Consider the following 23,684-nt stretch of genomic DNA (forward strand, 5'->3'; position numbering starts at 1 on the left):
ATGAGCGTCTTAAAGAATTCATCTCAGGACAATGTCACAGTGTGTGGGGCAAATGGCAGTGGGGGAGTATAACTACAGAAAAACTTAAATTAATAGTTGTAGATAAAAGTAAAGGCCCTGATTTAAATGAGCGAGCAGTTTCAGCACACCTCAGGTATTCAGGGAGCTCGGTCCACAGCTGTGGACTACAGAAACTAAAAGCTGCTTCATCTTGTTTTGATCCTGGAAACACTGATTTAACCTGTCCCAGATCACCTGAGGGGTCTGGATGCTTTGAAGCGTACATGTAAATCAGAAATGTACTACTACTACTACTTTTCATGGCCATGGCTCGGGGGCGGCTGTGGCTCAGAGGTAGAGTGGGTCGTCCACTAATTGGAAGATCTGCAATTCGCTCCCCGGCTCCTCCAGCCCACATGTCAAAATATCCTTAGGCAAGATAGCAAACCCCAAATTGCTCCCGATGGCTGTTCCAATGGTGCGTGAGAGTGTCAGTGGTTACTGATTCATTCATTTTCTGTAACCACTTATCCTGTTGGGGGTCACAGGGAGATGGAGCCTATCCCAGCTGACACTGGGTGAGAGGCAGGGTTCACCCTGGACAGGTCACCAGACTATCACAGGGCTGACACATAGAGACAGACAACCATTCACACTCACATTCACACCTACGGACAATTTAGAGTCACCAATTAACCTGCATGTCTTTGGACTGTGGGAGGAAGCTGGAGCACCTGGAGGAAACCCACACTGACACGGGGAGAACATGTCGGAGCACCTGGAGGAAACCCACACTGACACGGGGAGAACATGTCGGAGCACCTGGAGGAAACCCACGCTGACACGGGGAGAACATGTGGGAGCACCTGGGGGAAACCCACACTGACACGGGGAGAACATGTCGGAGCACCTGGAGGAAACCCACGCTGACACGGGGAGAACATGTGGGAGCACCTGGAGGAAACCCACGCTGACACGGGGAGAACATGTGGGAGCACCTGGAGGAAACCCACGCTGACACAGGGAGAACATGTCAGAGCACCTGGAGGAAACCCACACTGACACAGGGAGAACATGTCAGAGCACCTGGAGGAAACCCACACTGACACAGGGAGAACATGTCAGAGCACCTGGAGGAAACCCACGCTGACACAGGGAGAACATGTCAGAGCACCTGGAGGAAACCCACGCTGACACAGGGAGAACATGTGCGAGCACCTGGAGGAAACCCACGCTGACACAGGGAGAACATGTCAGAGCACCTGGAGGAAACCCACGCTGACACAGGGAGAACATGTGGGAGCACCTGGAGGAAACCCACGCTGACACAGGGAGAACATGTGGGAGCACCTGGAGGAAACCCACACTGACACGGGGAGAACATGTCAGAGCACCTGGAGGAAACCCACGCTGACACAGGGAGAACATGTGGGAGCACCTGGAGGAAACCCACGCTGACACGGGGAGAACATGTGGGAGCACCTGGAGGAAACCCACGCTGACACGGGGAGAACATGTCAGAGCACCTGGAGGAAACCCACGCTGACACAGGGAGAACATGTGGGAGCACCTGGAGGAAACCCACGCTGACACAGGGAGAACATGTCAGAGCACCTGGAGGAAACCCACGCTGACACAGGGAGAACATGTCAGAGCACCTGGAGGAAACCCACACTCAGTACGTTTACATGGACAGTTTAATTCCACTTTTAATCGGAATGAACGGTCATTCCAATTGAAAAATGGTCATTCCGATTGAAAATTAAATCCGATTAAAGGGGGTGGTTTATTCCGTTTGTCATTCCGAATGAAAGAGTTTTGTGTGCATGTATACACTCATTCCTCTTTGAGTTCATTCCGGTCTTTCTGCGCATGCTCGTTTCCTTGCCTTTCTGGTGCGATGACGTATATAGCGCACATAGCAACGGGCTGCATAGCAACGGGCTGAGCTAGAGCAGTCGGACTCGTTGCACTCACCGGTTTCCATTCGCCACAGCACGGTCTTCTACCTCCCTTCTCCTGCTCAACAGATGAAGCATTAGCAGAACAAGGTTGTTGTCGTACTGCTGCTTCAAGAATATAAGCAAAACAAGCCCGAAAAAGGCACTAAGAACGGCGTCGTCAAGCATCTTGTTATCCGGAGCGAGGACCACAGTGTTTTCTTCCGGTAAACGGAAACACGTAACATCCGCCCCGCCCCCTATCCAATCAGAAACCTTCCCTGCCCCAAACCTTGCGCAGACCTGAATAAAGGCAATTGAACGGATCTCCCATGTAAACCCTCATTCGGAATTAATATTTCCCATGTAAACTACCTGGAAACACTTTAATTCCGAATGATTTCATTCAGATTCATTTCATTCCGAATGAGAAGCCATCATGTAACCGTAGCCACTGACACAGGGAGAACACGTGGGAGCACCTGGAGGAAACCCACGCTGACACAGGGAGAACATGTGGGAGCACCTGGAGGAAACCCACGCTGACACAGGGAGAACATGTGGGAGCACCTGGAGGAAACCCACGCTGACACAGGGAGAACATGCAAACTCCACACCAAGGGGTGTCGGTGGCTTAGTGGTAGAGCAGGCACCCCATGCACAGCAGCCCAGGTTCAAATCCAGCCTGTGGCCCTTTGCTGCATGTCATGCCCATGTCTCTCTCCCCTCCCCCCTCAAGCTTACCTGTCCTGTCCATTAAAGGCAAAATGGCCAAAAAAATATCTTTAAAACTACACACCAAGGGGCTGGATTCCTGGTTCCTGGTTCAAACCCTGTTGCTGTGAGGTGACAATGCTAAGCAATGCCCCACCCTGCCACCCTATACATATCAACAACTTAATTATGATGTATTAGTGTGGTTAAAAATGACATGTCATTGACCTCTGAGCACTTCTTCAACCTGATATCCAAGTTAATTCCAGAAATAATAAACTGTATATTCAGACAGGGTCCATCCAGAGCTCTACTCCAGTCCAATAGCTCACCCTAGTGGTAATTTGATGTAAGTGCTAACCCATCATGAATTGCCAAAGGGTGAAGCACAAACCCAGTAACATCTCCAGTAATATGATGTCCAGGATATTTGAAGTAAAACCTGAAATAAGATTAAATAAAATATATTCTGGTAATAAAATCCATGAGGGTTTGGACAGCATTATATTAGCTGCACAGTGTTACACATACAGGTTGATACTGCAGAGGAAATCCACATTTGTAACCTCTTTTAAAGTTAATTCTGTGTCGCTGGAGAGAGCATCCGAACACAGAGATGGTCTGGAGACATGACTCATCTGTCCATTAGAGTATAATGGATTCATATCAGACTCAGCCATCTTGGCCAGAGCCACATTAACACTCAATGCCTATTTTTAATTTGGATACATAGCATTAGGGTTTCCTGGTAATGGATTCTTGAAAGGGAACAAAAATACTTCAAACAGTATTTCTGTAAATATATTTTACAGGAAGTGAAGATACAGTAAGCAGGAACTTTCACAGATGACATGTGAGGAAACGACTAAATGAAAAAAAGTCTTTATTTCAACACAAAACATAACGTTTACTTTAACAAAACACAACACACATTTTAAATCACTGTAGGTGACGGCATCAAATAAGAATGACAGCAAAGACATGTTTTAAAAAGGAAGACACAAAGGGTCGTTGAACCCGCCATGGAAAAGCAAAATACAACCCTCTGCATATTATTAACATCATGTATCTACGCTAGCTCATGATTGTCTGTGGAAAAGCAATATCAAATACAAAGTCACAATAAAAAAGACACAAATGCAGATTGTGATATCCTGTGAAGGCCTGCACACCACGGCGGTGGTGGTTCTTCCTATTTATGACCAACCTTGTTTTTAGAGCATTAGATTTCGGTACAGAAACATAAATTACATCGATGGGGCTTTAAAGATTTTACAAGAAACCAGTTTTACATATTAATCTCATTTATGGGGTAATAAACATCCAGGTTGTCCAGAATATATTCTGGTTATAACCGGGTAAAGAAATGTTATAAATTCAGATATAAGCCGTGCCAACCTCCACACAGGACTCACCAGTAAATACTGCTTCTTCAGGCTAGTTTAAAACAGTCATGAATCAAGGTTTGATAATAAAACACACATTGACCTGGTTCATTTACAGCAGTGGTTCCCAAACTGTGGGGTGAGGCCCTCTAGAGGGGCATGGAGGTATTGCAGGGGGCACACATTACTCATATAACGAGAAAACAAAAAGGTAAAAAACCCTTTTCACAGCAGATTATTTTGAAATGTCCGACACAGGTGCACAGGTGTATTAACTGTTCACTGAACTCCTCCCTAAAACAGCTATTGTCCAATCACCTTGAAGCAACCATTATGGCATGGCTGACCTCTCCAGTTTTTGGTTTTGCTGACATATTGAGGCATGCGCATGGTGCATGGTGCATGTATGAGGGCTACAATGAGTATTAAAGAGTTTGAAGCAGGGGAGACCAGGGTCAGTTGGCACACAGGTATTTTCTGATCCCTTAAAGGTCACAGAAGCAAAAAATGTAACATCCAAATGTTTGTTTTCTTTACCTGCACTCATGCACTGTAACTTGCCTCTCTGTGCACCACGCTCACGTGTGTGCTTGTGCGAGACCGTGAGACATGGGTGCTGCATTCATGTGTGTTCACGTGCTTTCACTGGTCTCGCACGTAAGCGCACACACGTGAGTGCAGTGCCCAGAGAGGCAGTCAGAGCTACAGGCTACAGTGAGGCTAAAAACAGAGTTCAAATGAGGTTTTTCCAAACAACTTTTTATGTCGGGGCTTCAGGACACTTGGATCACTACGGACGAGCAGTATGGAGATATTTTGTGGTTTCAATGATGTGTTTTTGGACGTTTGAATCTGGGGCGCCGTCAGCCTCCATTAGGTGGAGTTGTGTTGCTACCTCCTCTCCCCTTGGATCTCTGCAAGTGATGTGAGGACTCTAAAACTTCACCTGAGCCTCCCTCGGCATATGGGTGAGTAGATAATGGCTGAGTTTTCAGTTTTGGGTGCACTATGCCTTTAACATTAGCTTGACGAGAGAACCAGTGCAATGTTAACCTCTGTGTTGGCCAGTGGAAAAACATCGTCCTTGGAGAACTGTATACATGAAGGCTATTTCTTGATGTCTTTTTAGCAACTGGTGAGGAGGCTGAACCTTTTAGCTAAGGACATGATACTTTAGCTGTATTGTGTATGTAGCCATCACATGTATATTTCATTTCCTTTTACAGGGTTCTTGTTTAAAATTAGTGCCTGGAGATCAATTTTATTTTTCTTGAACCAACTCACTGATTTAGCGCTAATTAGCTAGCTAACTGTAGTTGATAAATCTTCCAGTGCCAGCTTAGAAAGAGACATGTATAGCTGCAGACACATTCTGTTTGAAGAACACACGCCACGTCCCTACAAACTGCAGCCATTATACCCGAAGACCTGATTCACTTAATAAGTAACGAGATGTAACCCTCACCATGACCCTTACCTTAACCTCTCTTTTACTTCATACTTCATGGATAGCTAAATGCTAGCTTAGCATTTTCTTCAAGGCTTCCAGTTTTGGATTGAGGGGTGAAGGGGTCTGATCTTGGACTGAGTGGGTGAGTCATGTAGCTGCTCCAGCCACAGCTCTACCTACTTGCCAAGAAAACCAAAAGTCATTAGCTAGGAAATACCCTGACAGACATAGCAACAGTAACTAAGACAGGAGGAGGTTTGCAGAAGAAAGGTATTCTGTTAGTTCCACCTGTGCCTTTCCTGCTATGAAAAGTCAAACTGTCTGCTGTGAAAAAAGTTCATTTGGGAACAACAAAGAAACACGAGCGCTCTGATGCTATCAAGACGATGAAGATTCAGATTAGTGATCCAGCTGTACGGAGCAGGTTCCAACACGTGAGACACCTTCGAGATAAATAGCCTTGACAGGGAAGAAAAGAAGAATAGTTGAGGTTCATCAACCTGTCAGTCAAATCCAAAGCTTTAGGAATCTTGATCTTGAGTTCACTGTTTAAATAATAGGTGAACTTTGTGTCTGTTGTGCATAAATACTCCATGAAAGAAAAAGTCTGGGAACCACTGATTTACAGTAATGATCTCCTCAACAGTAACATTTGGACCATGATCAACAATAAATAAATAAGCATTTCGTTCTATGTTAGAATTTCTGTAAAGTGTCAAATTGAGCACCATGGTATCCTAGCAACCACCAGGATACAAAAAACAGACGTGGATTAAAAATGTCACCACGCTCCGACAGTAATGATAGCCGAGACTCTTTTATCGCTCCGTTTCCTCTCACTGCAGGATATAAATTTCACCAAGCTTGACAAAAACCTGTGAACGATGGCTAACTAACGTTGAGTCTGTCCAGATATGAAATAGGAATGTCACCGTAAAGTGTAAACACAGGAGAGGAGCAGAGCCGGGAGGAGAAATTTAAACAAACATTAGTCAAACCCGCTGCGAGCGGCGAGGGGAGGCGAATGAAAACAGCTTCAGAAGAAAGTCTGCGACAAACGTCTTTCATATCAAACAAATGTAAATCAGGGGGAACGTCCAGGGAGCTCAGACGTTTGGTTTCTAATGTATTCCACACACACACATGTACTACACAGTATTGGCCGTTATCAATCTTGCTTTGGCTTCTTGCCGTCTGCTGAATGGTGAGGTAGAGAAATGACTGAACGGCAGACCTGCTGTTGGCCGACATATGGTCAAGATTGCATGTTGATGCCGCTTTGCTCGGCAACAGTATACGCCTTACACAGGAAACTGCCCTGAGCCTGCTAATGCACTGGAGTGTGTGTGGACGAGTGTATCTGTGTGTGTTTGAATCTATCTGAGAGAGTGTGTGCCAACGTGTCAAACAGTTAATGTGTAGGTACAGCTATATATACTGTGTCCGAGGAAGTTATGCTTCTCCGTAGGCTGAGGCCTTGTCTTTCAACAGATCCAGACACACGTGACAGCTCCAGCTCCCTGCGGACAGAGAGACGGAGAAAGGGGGTGAAATCTCTTCTCCATATATAGGCCTTTGCTTGTAGCCTCTTTTAAATATACAGCACATGACATATATATAGTATCAGCACACTGATGTATAATAAAACCTGTGCTGTACCTTCTGGAGGCTGGGTCATCGGAGGCTTCAGGCAGTACATGTGGTATCCTCTGTCACAGTCATCACAGAACAGCAGCTGGTCCTGCATTAGCAACACACCATTGCATTCAATATATAATGTCTATAAAGCACGTACAGGGGGCAGAGAATTAAACCCTGCCTGGAAGAAGATATAAACACTGCAGTGAGTAAATCAGAGTTACAAATGCTGCTATAAATGTGGCTCATATTATGTTGTGGTATTTATCAGCTATGAAAGAGGTCTGGTGGGAGCACTGGGAGCTTTCAAAGCATCATGGGAGAGCTAATGGAGCTTCAAACAGGCTAAATGTGTTGTGTCCAAAGTGCTGCTACACCTGTCAGGAAAGTGCTAAGCAACATGCAACCTTATATAACACACATAATGTTTGCTATGGTAGATATTTATTCCTTTAAATGTATTCTATGGAGGATTTTCCTAGACAACAATACACTCATACAGAAGCATCCCTTCCAATAACATGAATGACCCACTAGAAGTGTGTATTCCATTATATTATCTGTGTGCAGAGGAGGCCGGGACTTCATAAAAAGGTAGTGACCAGGTGCCAGACAATAAGCAGCATGCATCCAAGGGGAAGCTACAGAATTGGCAGACACAGCACCAAAGCAACACAAATACAGAAAGGCTGAATGCCAAACGTGTTAAGGGTCTTTATGGGTGTGTACACTACAGTGGTCAGGTGAGGTCGGAGCTTTGTAAAAAGGTAGCGACCAGGTGAGAGACCGTAAGCAGCAGGCATCTAGAGCCTCGTTTCCACCAAGCAGGCTGGTTCAGTTTCCACTGTAAAAAGTTGGGGATGGTACCGACAGAAGCGTTCTACTCCATTCTGTTTTTTCCGTCAACCCTTTGATGAGGTACCTAGCACGCTTATCCGATACTAAAAGGTTGAGTTAGAACACTATAGACCATTGATTGGTCAATAGAGAATCAATGGTCTTGCTCGGACTACAGTGGACTGTAATGGTGAATGGACTGCACTTGTACGGCACCTTTCTAGTCTTCTGACCACTCAAACAGCCAGCGGGAGCAATTTGGGGTTCTGTATCTTGCCGGTGTATAAACGACCCTCTACCTCTGAGCCGCCCCCGACTGTAGCCAGTGTTCCTAAGGTGGCAAGTTACATTGGTCATGTATTGCCACAAAATAAGTAGTCTCTATATAGAGAGAGTCTGTAGGCAAACCCCAGAGATCTTGCCTCCGGAAGAAGAGCGGAAGAGCCCTGGTTTCTGGTTGTAGGCTGTTTGTAGTCCGCGTGTTATTGACCAATCATGTTTGAGCCGGCTGCAGTTGCTGCCAGGTTAAACGCTCCGTGCGGTGAACTAACGAGGCGGAACATAATTGGCGTCACTGCAAACTCTGACTCCATCGCAATGGTTCAGCATATTTACTTACATGAGCAGGGGGAGGAAACAGAAGTCGGAAACGGAAATTCGCCTCCTCAAACCGGAATGCCAAAAAATCGGGGGTCTGCCCCCAGAGGCTGTATCGCCGTCTGCCGGAAGTCAGACGCTGAATACAGCCGATGGGTTCCGCGAAAGCAAAATGAGAGGATGTTCTGCTGCCGTTTCATCTTTACTAGTTAAAAGTTAGTGGCTATAGATGGAGAAAAATACCTGAATTCACTGTGCTGCTCAGAGGCTACTGCCGGCAGTGACTTTTAAGGTGGAATGTTTTCTTGCATTGCAACTCTGACAGTTTTATTCATTTTTATTGTCTCTCTTGCATGACATTCACTTTAGAGATGATTGGATCTTCAAGCATTCAAACTGCGAATATTCTTTGTAGAGTTGTACCGATACCAGTATCAGAAATGCCTCCAATACTGCCTAAAATGCAGGATCGGCGAGTACAGCCTACAACCAATCTGATACCACGTAATGCCTCATGTCATTACACATACGCACGCTACAGGTAAACGAAACAGAAACGGAGCTTAAAACGGAGTTTAAAAAGCATTCTACTGTAGACTTTAAAATGTCTTTTTTACCAAATTGTGTGGCTCCACTGGATAATAATAATAATAATTAAAAGTTTTATGGCATTCATTCTACTATTATGTTTTTATTTCTTAATATTTTACACAGAGTTTTAGGAGTTGAGACATACAACAATTCATATCCCATTCATTTTTGTTTTAAGCACTGGCATTGGATCGGTACTCGGTATCGGCAGATACCTAAGGTTCAGGGATTGGAATCGGTATCAGGAAGGAAAAAGTGGTATTGGTTCATCTCTAATTCTATTTCCTCACTTTACTAAGAAAAGTGGTGCAGAGTCTTTAATCCACACTGCACGCCTGCTCTTTTTTTGTTCTGAAAGTCGAATGAAACCCCTTTCTGTGGACGATCAGCGAGGAGCAGACGTTCCTCTACAACGGAGTAATGTCTATGATGAAAACAGATCTACAGTTCAGGTTCATGTCTCAGGGTACTCTACCTAACGTGTTTGGTGGAAATGTGGCTCAAGAGACACAGTACCAAAAAAGCAGATATAGCGAGGCAAAACACCAAACGAGAGTAAATCTGGATCAGGCTTTCACTTTCATTTTCACTGGTGAGCTTGTTTACAGTAACAGATAATTCTGCACAGTAAAGTCCTTCTTGATATCTTGTAAATCAGACTGCAATGGATTTGAAATTAAATTGTGCTGCACTAATAAACATGTTTGGCCTTCCCGTTAATTTATGATCATTTAAATGTTGTAATCCAAAAAAGCAGGAGATGTATTTTCATACACTTCTGAGCCAGTCACTGATATGAAAAAAATCCCATCAAGGGTGACTTATCACATGTAATATCTGCATGGTGAGTATGTATAGTCCATGACAGGCTGAATGCCGACTCTGAAAAGGTCACAACATCAAAAGGAAAACATGTCAGCTTTGGTGCACTTCACACAGAAATCTAGCCACACAGGATCACACAGCTCCCTCTCTCCTACAGTATACATACATCGTTCTCTGAGGTGCCACACAGGCTGCAGGACTTGCACTCTATGCACTGCCACTGGTACGTCCTCACTGCCTGCATCATGTTATCAGTGAACTGCAGACACGTGGGGTGACCTGCGGAGGGACGGTGAGGAGAGGCGAGAGGAGTGAAGAGGGAAGGAAGGAAGGAGTGACAGAGGAGTTTACAAAGCAAAGTCAGCGGTGATTTCGGATGTACTCGCCGACAGACATGCGGCAGAAGCTGTTAATTGGAGCTGACAGCAGACAAAGACTGACACACATCTGAGCATATTTACATAATCCACAAAAAGCTGATTTACATGATGTGTAGCTAAATCTGACGGCCCCAGTGCCTCCTTCTGGCTGGGTTTTTCCACTGTGCTCAGATTCTGCTGTGTTTGATTTTAATGTAACGTTGGTGCTTTTCAACATGGACCCTGCTTTACCGTGTTGCTGTGTCTGCGTGACTAATGGGAAGAAAGTGCTTGTTTTGCCACTGACAGGCTCAGATTGTTATTATAAGTGTCTAGAAACATTATGGCAAGGATCCCTACAGAGATAGGCCTTTTTCTTAAAGCGTAAGATCCTCTTTTTGTAACCAGAAACATCCCCAAAATTACCAGTGCCAAACTCACCAGACTCCATTTAAATAAACAGTAATTTTAGCACGTATAGAGCTGGTATATTTTCCTTTACAGACTATGATAATTTCACATCTAAGTATGTGAGTTAAGGGTTTATTTCAACCAAACCAGAGCTGGTGATTGTTGGAGTATTTTTTTTTTCACAATTTCAAAAATTGTTCTCCCCATTATTCACTTAGACTAGTCCATACCCACTGAGTGCACAGTTGCCCACGTACAGTTTCACATGGTGTGTGTTTGGGATACAGGTCATAGGAAACTGCAGATTAAATAGTCAACTGAACCCATTAAGAAGAGCAATGTATTCAGACAGAGTGTTTTTGAGACAGTGTGAATTTGATAGTAGGACTGCTTTATTGAAAGTACAGTAGTACCATTGCCAATAGTGGGATAGTTAGTGGGCTAAAACTGTACATTAGTAGTTGAGGTAGCACGTTGAAAGGCAGATAGATTAGAAAACACCAACATTGGTCCACAGGGGGAGCCACAGCGATCGGTTGCATTTTAGCCATTTTGAAGCATTTTTCTGTTGTTATAGCGCCACCCAGTTGCCAATTAGAGTTAAATTTCTCCAGTCACCTTGAGGCGTCCTGTTCTACATATCTACCAAGTTTAGTAAAAATCCATATGGCGGTTAGGCCTAGATAAGAAATGAGCTCTCTAGCGCCCCCATTTTGTTTGATGGGGTCAATAATGGAGGGGTCCCCTCAGATTATGGTTGGTCATATGCCTACAAAGTTGCGTGGTGATGGGTGAAACCCTTGAGATGTTCTACACCTTTATGTGATGAGCCACGCCCTCCGCAATATTCATTGCCTTATAGAAGCTCAGTTTTAGGAAGTTTTCCAACTTTTGCCAAGAGGGAACTTTAGATATTGCTCCCTAGATTATGTTCACCCAGTTTCATGCAGATCGCTCAAACTTCCTAGGAAGAGATCCATTTGAAGTGTTTTTCAAACAATTCAAAATGGCGGAAAATCTCTATAAGCGGAAGTTATGGGTTCTTGAGGCAAATGTGTTCCTCATGAGGAGAGGCATCTCTGTGCAAAGTTTCATGTCTCTACCACATACGGGGCATGAGATATGCCCATTCAAAGTTTGACATTTCAGTCGGTTGCTATAGCGCCCCCCTTTGGCCAATTGATGTAATATTGCTTCATTGGCATCCTCCCATGACCCTCTACCACTGTGCCAAATTTCACATGGATTGACCAAGTCAGTGAGGAGAAAAACATGGAACACACACACACACACAGTTTTCCTCAGTATATAGTAAGATACATGGGGAAATCGGGTCCTGGTTGAAAAACACCAAAGTTTACCTGTAATGCTGTCGACTAAACATGGTCATCTCATGTCAAAAAAAACAAAACAAAAAACCCTTTTTGCTGAAGTTATTGAAAAACATTTGAAAACATTATTTTCTTCCTTCAAAAGAAGACGACTTCAAAGGAACCAGCACTAAGTGTTAACTTTGTCTGTAATTGCAGCCCATAGTGTTTCAGTCTGTACAGCTGGATGAAATGTAGCATCAAAAGCAAACTGGCCACAAAAGACGAGTGATTATATGTCTGGAAAACAAAACACAAGCTGTGATGTGTGTACAGGAAAACACAGCCGAGCAGAACTATAAATCTACAGCTATGAAAACTCATAACGAATATTTGGCATTTATAAAATTGTCTCCTTGTTCCCCTGTCTTATTAACAAACATTTTACAGCTACGCCAACGTCTGTTAATATCTCCCTGCAGCTTCACGGTGCTGTCAGCCTCTCATGCACACAGTAATCTGCATCACCGTGGTATCAATGGGGTATCAATGAGCCATGAATGAGCCATAATCAAGGATGAAGTGATTTACATCTGGACTGGGAAAGCAGCCAGAGACGTTCTTCAGCCTGTGACTGGTGAATAAAGACAAACATGATCTGAGTGAAATTTATAGCACAGAGGTTTAAGCTGCTGCCTGCTTCCCAAATTAAACTGAGGATTTAGAGTCAGTGAGAAAAATAGCTGTGGCAGTTCAAAAGATCAGCCTAAATGTATGGAGGACGAAAAATGACACAAGTATCATTACATTAAAAAAAATGTATAAATAAATACAGGAATAAATAAATAGAAAAAAGAAATGAATGCTGAAATAAATATGGAAATAATTTCATAAATGAATGCAAAATAAAGAAATAAAGAGTTTATTGTGTATCATTAACATACACAGAAAATCAAAAATAAATAAATGTAAAATAAATTTAAGATATTCATGTTTTATGCCCTGTTTAATTTTCAACTTTTATTAATTTATGTATCGAATTTTTTTTTTTTTTTTGCATTTAGGTATTTTTTATTTTATTCATTATTTATTTATTATCAAATTTAATCTATTTTAACATTTATTCTTTTTTTATTTAACCATTTATTTCTGTATCTATTTCAGAAATGTATTTATTTTATTTATTTATTTTTCTTTTGTTTATGTATTTCCATATTTCCTTATTTATTTAAATATTTCCTTATTTAATAATTTAATTTATTTTTATTTATTTTTTATTTTTCTTCCGTTTATTTATTTCCATATTTATTTATGCTTTTATTTCTTATTTAATTTTTCTTTTTCTTGTGTCTCTTATTTAGTTATACATTCATTTCTGTATTTATTTAGACATTTTTTATTCCAGTATTTATTCGTTTATTTTCTCCTATATTTATTTTTTACCATATTCATACATTTATTCATACATTTATTTATTCCTGTATTTATTTATTTATTCATACATTTATTTATTTATTTCTGTAGTTATTCATAAATTTATTTATTTCTGTACTTATTTATTCCTGTATTTATTTACAAATTTATTTATTTATTTAATTATTTATTGATACGTAAGTCATCTTACATCCTCCATAAAATGGACGCCAGTTAGCAGCAGGCAGTAGAAAAGCATTTCTACCCAGCGACTACTGATAAAAGAAAAGACACAGAGGAGCAATGGAGTGCCGATTGGCTCTTACCTCTCGGCTACCTGTCCTCTTTAGCCAATGGAGTGACTCAAGAGTCCACGTGCAGCCCTCCCCCTGCCACATTAGCGGCCCTCATGTAACTTATTCCTTTTTCTCTGGTCCACGGTGTTTGTTATTTACCTTTTCGGTCCAGAGTAAATTAGGATTTGGTCGAGAAGTTTAGTCTATGATTATCTTACGCAAGCAAAGTCAAGTGTGAGGAGATTATTGTTGGTTTATGGAAAACGTCTTAACAGGCTGCACAGTAAAATCCATCGGAGCACGGTAAAAAAAAAATTGCAATTGTATCCATCAAAGACAAAACTTCCAAGAAAAAGACGGCTTTATGTGTCTTTTGAAGGAATACACGTCCTGCATCTTCAAAAAATATCAAAATAAATCTGGAGATTTTCTGTCAGAAGTGTCTTCTAGATGAAGTCCACCACTGTAGTCCAGTCTTCTAGTGTGCCCTCAATAAAAACATCAGAAAATCAGTTTCATCGCCACGAGGTCCAGGTGGTCAAGAAGTCCCTTAATCAGCATCAGCATCATCATCGTCTGAAAACAAAATGTCTTCCAGCTCTGCATCTTCAAAGCCATGAAACGTGGAGGCCTCGCTGTCTGACTCGGTGCCGAACAATTCCTCTAGAGCACTCATCTTCCTCCCATCCTTCTTCACTCTTCCTCTTCCAGCTACCATGAAAACATCAGCGTCAGAGCAACACACACAAGGCCACACACTCTCTCGCAGCTGTTCTAACAAAGTCTACCGTAGCAAGAAAACATCTCACTCGTTGAAATGAATGCTCTCTTACTGCATGAGACGGTCGAGCTGACTCGAGACATGTTTTGCTGAGATATCCAGCAGAGGCGGCTTTGGCCAGTGTGGAGGGAAAAAAGGGAGAAAAGGAAACAAAAATATGCAGCCAAATGTGCCATAAGGTAATGCGTGAAAACTGAGCAACAAAAGAGAGAATGCATGTCGTCTAAAGGCAGAGGTCCTGATGGGCGAGGCTGACATGGAGAAGCATGCAGGATGGAAGCAAGCAGCGGAGCCTAGGGATCAATATTATTTTGAGGAGTTCCAGCAGTTGGCTCTCACTTCTGATGATCTACAAGGCTCATTGACAACCCATTGAAAAGACACTGTGGCAACATGGAGGCTCAAATTCACTGCACGCCATAAATGTATAATCACATCTACATCATCAGGTAAAGACACAGGTTGGTTTGAACAATGGTGACTTGGAATAACTGGACTTAAATCAACTGTGTGAACATTAATGTAAATATAATAATAGTATAGTTTATTGATGTGTGTAATTTTTATTCTAAACACCACATTGGGGAAGCACCGTTTTAGTCCATGTAACAAAGATAAACATCGCAAGGAAGCGAGGAATAGACATGAACAAGATTGTGGATAAAAAGGAAGTAAAGGGAAACAAAAATGAGATGTGTAGTAGACACAAATTAAAGTATGACACTAACTCCTAAAAATCTCAATTATTTCCCAAAGGAAGCATCTAAAATTTTGGGAAATACGCTTATTCGTTTTCCTCCTAAGAGTGAGACAAGAGGCTTGATACAACTCTCATTAAATGTGAGGCTTCGATCAGGAGACGGTTAGCTTAGCTTAGCATTAAGACTGAAAGCAGGGAGAAACAGTTAGCCTGGCTCTGTCCCAAGATAACATCGTAAGTCTAACAGCAAATTTAAATCTCGCTGTTTCACATGCTATATCTAGTTTGTTTATTTCGTACAAAAACCTCCCAGCGACTCCAGGGAGTCACTGCAACTGGCCAAGGAATAATCCAGTACATAACCTTCTGTAAAGACACAACTTTTACACTTCAGCTTTTGTACAGACTAAACAAACAAGACTAGCCGCGGTAACATGTGGAAACATAGTGCCTACTGCCCACCCTCCACTCACTGTAAGCTCTGTTAGCACCATTAGCAGTGTCAACACAGCTAGTGGTGCTAGCATGGTTAACAATGCTAAAGGGGTTTCGCAGCTCAAAATGAAGCCAGGGCTTCCTGGGGGGACAGCAGAGGTGGCCACTATAGAAATGTCATCCCGCTAACGGGACAGCGTTACTAGTGGTAATCACGTATGAGTGGTGCCGCTAGTTGCTCCCACTCAACCCTGCTGCTGTTCAGTGCAGAGCTGCCAATGCTATTAGCTAACCAGTGGAGACCAGAGGGTGGGCAGTGGGCACTATGTTTCATGTTAACGCGGCTAGCTGGTTGTCCGTTAGCAAGGTCATTAGAAAATAAAATAAAAGGCATGTGGGGGGAGACCAGAGGGGGGCTACTGTATTTCCATACCAACACTGTCCCGGTGACGGGACGGCATTACCAGCGGTAGTCGCAGAATAAGCAGCGCTGCTAGCTAGCTCCCACCCTGTTGGAAAGGTGGCTACTATTTTTCTGAAGCAACCATGGGTTGGGACAGCATTACTGGCAATTATCACCAAATGAGTGGCGCTGTTAGCTAGCTCCTGCCCGGCTGGTGTGCAGTGCAGCGCAGCTAGCTAACCAATGGAGACCTGAGGGTGGGCACTACCTTTCTGCGCATTAACTCGGCAAGCTGGCTGTCTGTCAGCAAAGCCAACAGAAAATAAAATAAAAGGCAACACAATTACATAACCAAACATTTAAATTTTAAGACCTCTCAGTGGAAAGCTTTTGAAATGTGGCACTAAAGTTCGTTCATAAAGTCAATGGAGCGACCAAGTAAAAGAAAAGGCCTCTTGTATTTCACGTCATTTTGCTTTTTTTAAAAAAAAAAACAAACAAAAAAAAACAGTTAGTTACGGATTAAAGGGTGCTGGGCTAACAAAAGCAAAATTAACCAAAATTATCATCCATAAATAAGATACAACGTCCTATTAAGTGAGTTGCTCGAGTGTTGTCAGGCAGATTTTGTTACCTTTGGACAGGCTAGCTGAGCTAAGCTAAGGTAAGCGTCTCCTGGCCCTAGCTTCCGGAAGGAAAGCGAATAAGCGTATTTCCCAAAATTTCATACTATTACTCTTTATAAAAGTGGTATTATTAAGAGGAGTTTTCTTGCTGTCCTAATGAAATAACTGTTCGTTAAAATCCACTAACACTACTTGTGTTCTACATCTAAAGCTGACGTCAACAAAGAACCTGAAGCTTTGACGGAAACCCTCCATGCTGTGGAGATTTGGGACTCACCGGATCGTCCACAGTCAGAGCAGGACACCAGCTCCTCGGCCTGGCCTGTCTTCCTGTTGGAGTCCTGGTCTCCCAGGCAGAAGTCACAGTAGTCGTTGGGGATGATGGTGCCATCCGCAGCCTTTTGAGCTGTCGGCAGGAACACACACATGTAAGCTGAAGGACACATGAGCTGCCATTCATTTTCCGACAGCTTGAGGCCATCTAGGTTATCATAAACTGTGATTTGGGAAGCTGTGTGAGTGTGTGCATTGGGGGGTTTCTGTCCCCAGCTAGCACTTACTGAAACTCTTTGTTGTCTACGTAATTACATTCTAGGCAGCAGCTTACGTTTGTGGTTGTCTGAGCTGTGTGGAGGAGACGGAGGCATCTCTGTATCCTTCTCCTCCTCGCCCTCCTCCTCCGCCAGGTGAGTGTGGGTGTAGTGGTAGCTCAGGCCAGGCCGGTTCTTGTAGCGCTTTCCACAGACTACAGATAAAACATCACGGGTCCATCAGTAACTCGTAAAAACCTTGTGCTGTAGAGCAGTGGACAAAGAGTCTGCTCGAAATCATCTGTCATCACTGCCTTAACAGATTTTATGAAAGGTGTCGGAGACAATTTGCAGGAACTTCAAATTGCTGTTGACTATAGCAACCTTAACACCAAGTGCATTTTGGGATGTAACCATTAGTTTTAGACAGTGTTACTGAGAGGCTATATTACTCTCGCTGAGACAGTAAGAAAGAAGTTTTATCTGTTACGTATTTTATGCCAAGAAAATGTTTTTATAGTTTTAATAACTTCAAATATGGCTAACTTAAAGGGTAACTCTGGTATTTATGTTTAACCTGGACTCTATTTTCTTATGTTTTTCTGTGTAAGTGACTAATGGGAACAACAAAGTTTTAAATTAACCACTGCAGCTGGCAGCCATTATACCACTCAGGGCATATGCGAACCTTCAGTTTATGTCAACTAAAAGTGTTTGTTTTTGCCACTGACAAGCTCTGATTATGATTTCATGAGCTGGACATCATTATGGTAAGGATCCCTACAGAGATAGACCTTTTGTTGAAGAGTAAGATCCTTTTTGTTTAACCAGAAACAACCCCAAAATCGTTGTGGCCAAACCCACCGGACTCCATTCAAATATATTGTAATTTTAGCATGTATAGATCCAGCATATTTTCACACCTAACTGGGTGAATTAAGGGTTTATTTAACCAAACCAGAGTTGGTGATTGTTGAAACAGTGGAAAGACAAACCAAGATGATTTTTATCGGTTTAATATTGTCTGTGTAGACTTTGAACAGACTCATCCTCCCCTCCATCAAGTCTGCCATCCCTGTTGACCTTGACCAACATCAGTTTGCATACCGAACCATTCTCGGAACCCATCGGCTGTATTCGATGACTGCTCCCCCATCCACCCCACAAACACCATCGTCAAGTTCGCTGACGACACCACCATTGTAGGACTGATTAGGAACAACGATGAGTCAGCCTACAGGGAGAAGGTTGAACGCCTGACAGACTGGTGCCTCCATAACAACCCGGACCTCAACACAGCCAAAACCAAGAAAATTATCGTGGACCACCCTCTCCATCAAAGGAGAGGAAGTTGAGAGGGTGGAGAGCTTTAAATTCCTTGGTCTCCATATTTCGGCCAACCTCACCTGGTCCGTCCACGCCTCCTATCAGGTGAGGAAGGCCCACCAGTGACTTTACTTCCTCAGGAAGTTAAAGCAGGCCCACCTCCCCCGCCCACTGCTGGTTAACTTCTACAGGGCCTCCATCAAGTCCATCCTGACCTACTGCTGCACAGTGTGGTTCATCAGCTGCACCGCAGAGGACAGGAAGGACCTATAGCAGGTGGTGAGGACCGCAGAGAAGATCATCAGGACCACACTGCCCCCCCTCAAAGACACTTACACTGGCCGACTTCTCAGGAAGGCCAGAAACATCAGCACAGACCCCACTCACCCCGGACATTCCTTATTCTCCCCCCTCCCCTCTGGGAAAGAGATACCGCTTTCTTAAAGCCAGAACAGCCAGACTCATTAACAGCTTCTTCCCCCAGGCCGTCAAAGCCATCAACTCCCCCACCCCACCCAAAGACTGACACTGGAACCACACTAAACTATTTAACTATTGAGTGCAATACCCCCCTCTGCACTCAGGATTTTGGGTAAATAGGCTATGATACGATGCTTGTTAAGGTTCCTTCGCAAACCTCAGATGCAACCTGCCACCATGCTCTTGAAAGCTGGCACAGAGGAGTGCCTGACCTCACGTTTTCCAGGCGGTTAAAGAACCGTTAACTTCCCTCTGTGTCACCAGTGATGAGGAAATACAGCGAGTGCTGAACGGAGCAGTGAGTGACAACAGCCCTGCCCACATTTAAGAGGACTGTTTGCAGTGGAAAGGCTAGGGTCTAGGTACCAAGTCTGAAGGGTTACTGTTGGTTCCAAAGGTACCATACTGAAAGTGTTTGGTGGAAACGGGACTTTAGAGGATGTACAATGACGGTGCTAAAAAGCCCAGAGTGGTTACATTGCAGCCTGTGTCGCTGCTACTGGCTGCAGCCTCTTTGCTTAGTACTGTACCACTTTCAAAGACTGTTGTTACCATTAGTCACTTAGACACAAAAACATGGAAAAGATAAGGTCCTGGTTGAAAAATACCAAAGTTACCCTTTAAGGCGGAACAACAGGCAGGACAGACAGTTGAAATGAAAAATACACAGACTATATAACAAGGTCGTGAAACAACTAATCGATATGGAGACATGGCATGGGATGTTTTAAAGGTTCACCTTCAACTGTTCCTAAGTACAGATTATTTAGAGACACTTTTTATTCTAATGTTGCTGTTCTGTGAAGCCTTGTAGGTCACAAATCTAACATATAAAAACAGGATTGGTTTGGGAGCATTTTATGTGCTAATAATAAAAAAAACAGGATCTATCGTGTAATACTGCCGAATCTCTGGGTCACTGAGAACTTGATGAGCACATTAGAGTTGTAGCCATCATAGAAGCTTCTTATTATACTGTATATTTCTGCTGCTTTCCTTCCCACGCCCCAATACAGCTGTTATTTCTGTTCAGACTTTACAAATTTGCATATTATACCACAAAGCTGCAAAGCTTCACCAGTCCAATCCCACAATTTAAAACATACCCATATAAAACATGTGAAGAGATTCCACCCAGTGCAAACACTTCTACAATGGCTACATCTGCGGATCACATCACAGCTAGTGCGGCTTTAAGAAAACATGCATCCCTCGGTGCGACATTAGTGGAGCTGCTGCTGCTTAAGCATCATTTAGTGCATGCCTTGCAATGAGCAAGCATTAAAGCACGTGGCGTAGCGTTAGTGTCATGCAGTGCTTGCACTGAACTCAGGAACCTGGACTAGCATACAGCATTTAAAGCGTTAGATATGTCCAAGGGATTAGCAACCAGTCAGCCATTCCCACACCAGGTGCCCATGAGCAAAAAAAAAAAAAAAAGAGGCGAATCATAAAGACAGTTCACAGCAGCCCCTAGAAAAAGAAGATGGCGACAGGTTCAGATACCTTCTTCAGCCTTTTTTGAGTTATGCTTTTGTTTGTATCTATCTGGAACAGAGAAGACACAAAGCAAACGATAAAGGAAAGACAGCACAAGACACAAAATGAGGATGAGATTCATCTGTTTGAGGCCCAGTCAACGAGGCTATCCCTGTCCACATCCGCATCCATTCCTGTCCAAGTACGCAAGTGGCATGCTAGTCAGGTCTGGATTAACAACAAACTCTTCTTCATGCTGCAGAGGACAGCTCTTAGAGCAGAAGGAGAGGCGGGCTGTCACTGTAAGACGAGAGAGAATGACTCTTCTGCTGGATTCATCAGGTGTCTAAACACATAATCTAACAATCTGGAACAAGCATATAGAGTGTGGTTTCCTGACAAACATCTTAAAGGGATTAACGTTTGTATTAGCCAAATTCGATGAGCGGAGACTTTCTTCACTTCCTTGAGCTTTAGGAAACATTGTGATTCTGAACTTAGGTAAACTAGCATGTAAAAAACCCACTAAAGACACCGATCACATGATGTAGAAAGAATGCAGCTTTCTTTTCCCTTACTGTCACAGACGTATGGTTTGTCCTGGTCGTCCATGTTAACAGGCTCCGTCCTCCTACGACTGGATCCTCTGTTCTGAAGCACAACAAACATTTGATATTTCAAAATCCATGTATCAACGTTTCCACACAAATGCTCATTTCATCATTTGGTATGAAACAAAGCCCTTAAAGGTCCCATTATACGCCCATTTCCGGGGTCATACTTATATTTTGAGTGCCTGCTCGAACATGTTGACACGTTTCAATGTCTAAAAACACTTAACTTTCCTCATACTGTTTCTCTGAATATACATGTATTCACCCACACTCCGTTTTAACGCCTGTCTCTTTAAGCCACTACTCTCAAAAAAGCCCAGTCTGCTCTAATTGGTCAGTGTTTCCAGGTCTTCAACGCCTGCGCTTTTGCCGTCTCTGCGCTGTCACTGCAGCCAGAGGAATGACTGTAATGGCACTACAGTGGAACTTCTATCTTTATAAAGTACAGTTGTGACAGCACAACTTCACGAAAGTCCTGACAGCTTGTTAAAAGGCGCAGTTACAGAATATGGACTGTGTGCATTTCTCTAATGATTGAGCGTTTGGATACATACACAGTATTTAAGAGCACCTTTACCTACTTTATAATTAAAAAACATGGAAATCTGACTTTTCACAATATGGGACCTTTAAGATGTGGCACAAGTTTCACATAATCCGACATACTTCTGCTTCAATGGAAAGAAGATGCTGTAGGAATAAAATATAATTACATTTAATAGATTTTGCATTGATGAAACTGTGTTACTTTTCACTTTTACACCACACACACAAACATGTGTGTGCCTCTGTGTCTCCATCTGTGACACTCACTTTGCCTCTGTTTCTGTTCTTTCTCTTTGGAGTATCCAGGTCAAAGTCTTCGTCATCATTGAGACCGTCCCCATTTTCCTCCGCCTCCAGAACTCTCTGCAGAGCACAAACACACACACACACACACACACACACACACACACACATAGAGACAGACAGGCAGACAGACAGACAGACAGACAGACAGCAGGAGGGTTCGGTAAAAGTAAGAAAAACTGTATGAAGAAGTTCAGGAGTAAAACAAGGAGACATACAACTGTACTGTACATAATGAACACATCATTAACTACCTGTATTTCCAGCAGCGTCTCCTCTTCTTTACAGATGCTGTTTTTTTTCTCCACCAGGCTGTCCCCCCTCAGGAGGGCCTCCAAGGCTGTGGCCTCGCCAGGGGGAGCCTCGCGCTTAGGGGCCAGCTCGGCCTCTGTGGAGGCAAGGAGAAGGAAAAAAGCATTTGAGATGGCAGGTGTTCTTCCTTAATTAATTTATAAAACTCTTTTGATAGTTAATCATCCATCCTTTCCGGGGCCGGGTCGCGGGGGCAGCAGGCCAAGCAAAGCACCCCAGACGTCCCTCTCCCCAGCAACACTTTCCAGCTCCTCCTGGAGGACCCTGAGGTGTTCCCAGACCAGATGAGATATATAATCCCTCCAGTGTGTTCTGGGTCTGCCCCGGGGCCTCCTACCAGTGGGATGTACCCAGAACACCTCTAACAGGAGGCGCCCAGGAGGATCCTGATCAGACACCTGAACCACCTGAACTCGACACCAAGTAGCAGCAGCTCTACGTCGAGCTCCCTCCGGATCTCTGAGCTCCTCACCCTATCTCTAAGGCTGAGCCCAGACACCCCATGGAGGAAACTCATTTCAGCCGCTTGTATCTGCTATCTCATTCTTTCGGTCACTACGCAGAGCTCATGACCATGCAACCAGTAAACCGAAAGCTTCTGCCTTCTCAGCTCCCTCCTCATCTTGACGCTCCAGCACAGCGCCCACATCACTGCAGACGCCGCACCAAACTGCCGATCCATCTCACTCTCCATTCCACCCTTGCTTGTGAACAACACCCCGAGATACTTGAACTCCCTCACTTGAGGCAGTAACTCTGATGTATGATCTAAATGGTCAAAGTATTTAGAAAACACCTAAAAAGCTTCTTGAACGCCAATTGGCCAAAGCAGATAAAAAGTATCAGTATCACAGTGGACACTGTGTAAGCGTTCCCTCTGCTGCTCTGTAAATGATGTGAAGGGAGTGTTAGTGACAGTGGCACCAGGTGCGCAGTTAGACAGGAGGACATAATGAACCAAACTAAAAAACACTCTGTCTTTTCTTTTGTTTTTGCTTCTCCTTTATCTTTCCTCCTCTCCCTCTTTTCATTTCCGTGGAGATGAACTGGTTGCAGCATTTACTCTCTGTCCTCGTCTTTGAACTCTAACACCGGGATGAGAACAGAATGAAAGTAGGGATGTGATAAGAAAGGCAGTGGGCTGTGAGATGTTCTTACTGAATACAGAGCTGCTGTACCTCTGGGTCTCCTCCTTTCCCTCCTCCTCCTCCTCCTCCTCCTCCTCCTCCTCCTCTCATTTCTTTGTCTGTCTGTGTGGGTTGACTTGCTGGCACTGACAAGACATTTCCTCCCTCTCCACAGTCCCTAAACCTGGCCGACCCCAACCCCTCCCCAAACTATGCCTCCTCCTTCACCTCCGTTCTCTGCTGACAAACTCTCTCC

General features: G+C 43.5%; 2 protein-coding genes across 32 annotated transcripts in view; both read right to left on the minus strand.

Annotated features, from left to right (window-relative positions):
- Nucleotides 1-512: 512 nt before the first annotated feature.
- On the minus strand, nucleotides 513-2,883 carry LOC125896617 (uncharacterized). Of its 23 annotated transcripts, none has more exons than XM_049589321.1 (4): nucleotides 2,423-2,883; nucleotides 1,219-1,350; nucleotides 911-998; nucleotides 513-866 (listed from the first exon to the last, which is right to left on the minus strand). In XM_049589321.1, exons 1-4 carry the CDS (start codon nucleotides 2,454-2,456, stop codon nucleotides 686-688), a joined length of 435 nt encoding a protein of 144 aa, XP_049445278.1. In that variant the 5' UTR covers nucleotides 2,457-2,883; the 3' UTR covers nucleotides 513-685. The 23 variants fall into 23 exon arrangements, 15 of the variants coding, with proteins under 15 accessions (XP_049445278.1, XP_049445275.1, XP_049445268.1 ...); XM_049589318.1 differs by lacking the exon at nucleotides 1,219-1,350 and adding an exon at nucleotides 1,395-1,482; XM_049589311.1 differs by lacking the exon at nucleotides 2,423-2,883 and adding an exon at nucleotides 1,571-1,675 and having other exon boundaries at nucleotides 1,219-1,526.
- Nucleotides 2,884-4,709: 1,826 nt separating this feature from the next.
- Nucleotides 4,710-23,684, minus strand: part of dpf3 (double PHD fingers 3) — a 39,174-nt gene continuing 20,199 nt past the window's right edge. Inside the window, exons 4-13 of one of the 9 annotated variants that reach the window (XM_049590512.1) lie at nucleotides 22,244-22,377; nucleotides 21,954-22,049; nucleotides 21,105-21,177; nucleotides 20,554-20,595; nucleotides 17,319-17,456; nucleotides 16,989-17,117; nucleotides 10,144-10,256; nucleotides 9,981-10,034; nucleotides 7,149-7,230; nucleotides 4,710-7,009 (exon numbers count right to left, since the gene is read on the minus strand). In XM_049590512.1, coding sequence (XP_049446469.1) covers nucleotides 6,942-7,009; nucleotides 7,149-7,230; nucleotides 9,981-10,034; nucleotides 10,144-10,256; nucleotides 16,989-17,117; nucleotides 17,319-17,456; nucleotides 20,554-20,595; nucleotides 21,105-21,177; nucleotides 21,954-22,049; nucleotides 22,244-22,377 — 929 coding nt within the window. In that variant the 3' untranslated portion in view covers nucleotides 4,710-6,941. Of the gene's footprint in view, nucleotides 7,010-7,148; nucleotides 7,231-9,980; nucleotides 10,035-10,142; nucleotides 10,257-13,796; nucleotides 15,116-16,988; nucleotides 17,118-17,318; nucleotides 17,457-20,553; nucleotides 20,596-21,104; nucleotides 21,178-21,953; nucleotides 22,050-22,243; nucleotides 22,378-23,684 lie in introns of those variants that run through there. The other 8 variants (XM_049590513.1, XM_049590514.1, XR_007450406.1 and 5 more) reach the window with 8 other exon arrangements.

Source organism: Epinephelus fuscoguttatus, linkage group LG11 (assembly GCF_011397635.1).
Source record: "Epinephelus fuscoguttatus linkage group LG11, E.fuscoguttatus.final_Chr_v1".
NCBI classification, from domain to species: domain Eukaryota; kingdom Metazoa; phylum Chordata; class Actinopteri; order Perciformes; family Serranidae; genus Epinephelus; species Epinephelus fuscoguttatus.

What these genes read in the sequence shown, in the direction of transcription:
- LOC125896617 (XM_049589308.1), bottom strand. Translation starts at nt 1,648, where the DNA reads ATGTTCTCCCTGTGTCAGCGTGGGTTTCCTCCAGGTGCTCTGACATGT. An exon ending in TCAGCGTGGGTTTCCTCCAG is followed by an intron (nt 999 to 1,218) that starts GTGCTCGCACAT and finishes GGTTTCCTCCAG; the next exon opens with GTGCTCCCACATGTTCTCCC. An exon ending in TCAGCGTGGGTTTCCTCCAG is followed by an intron (nt 867 to 910) that starts GTGCTCCGACAT and finishes GGTTTCCCCCAG; the next exon opens with GTGCTCCCACATGTTCTCCC.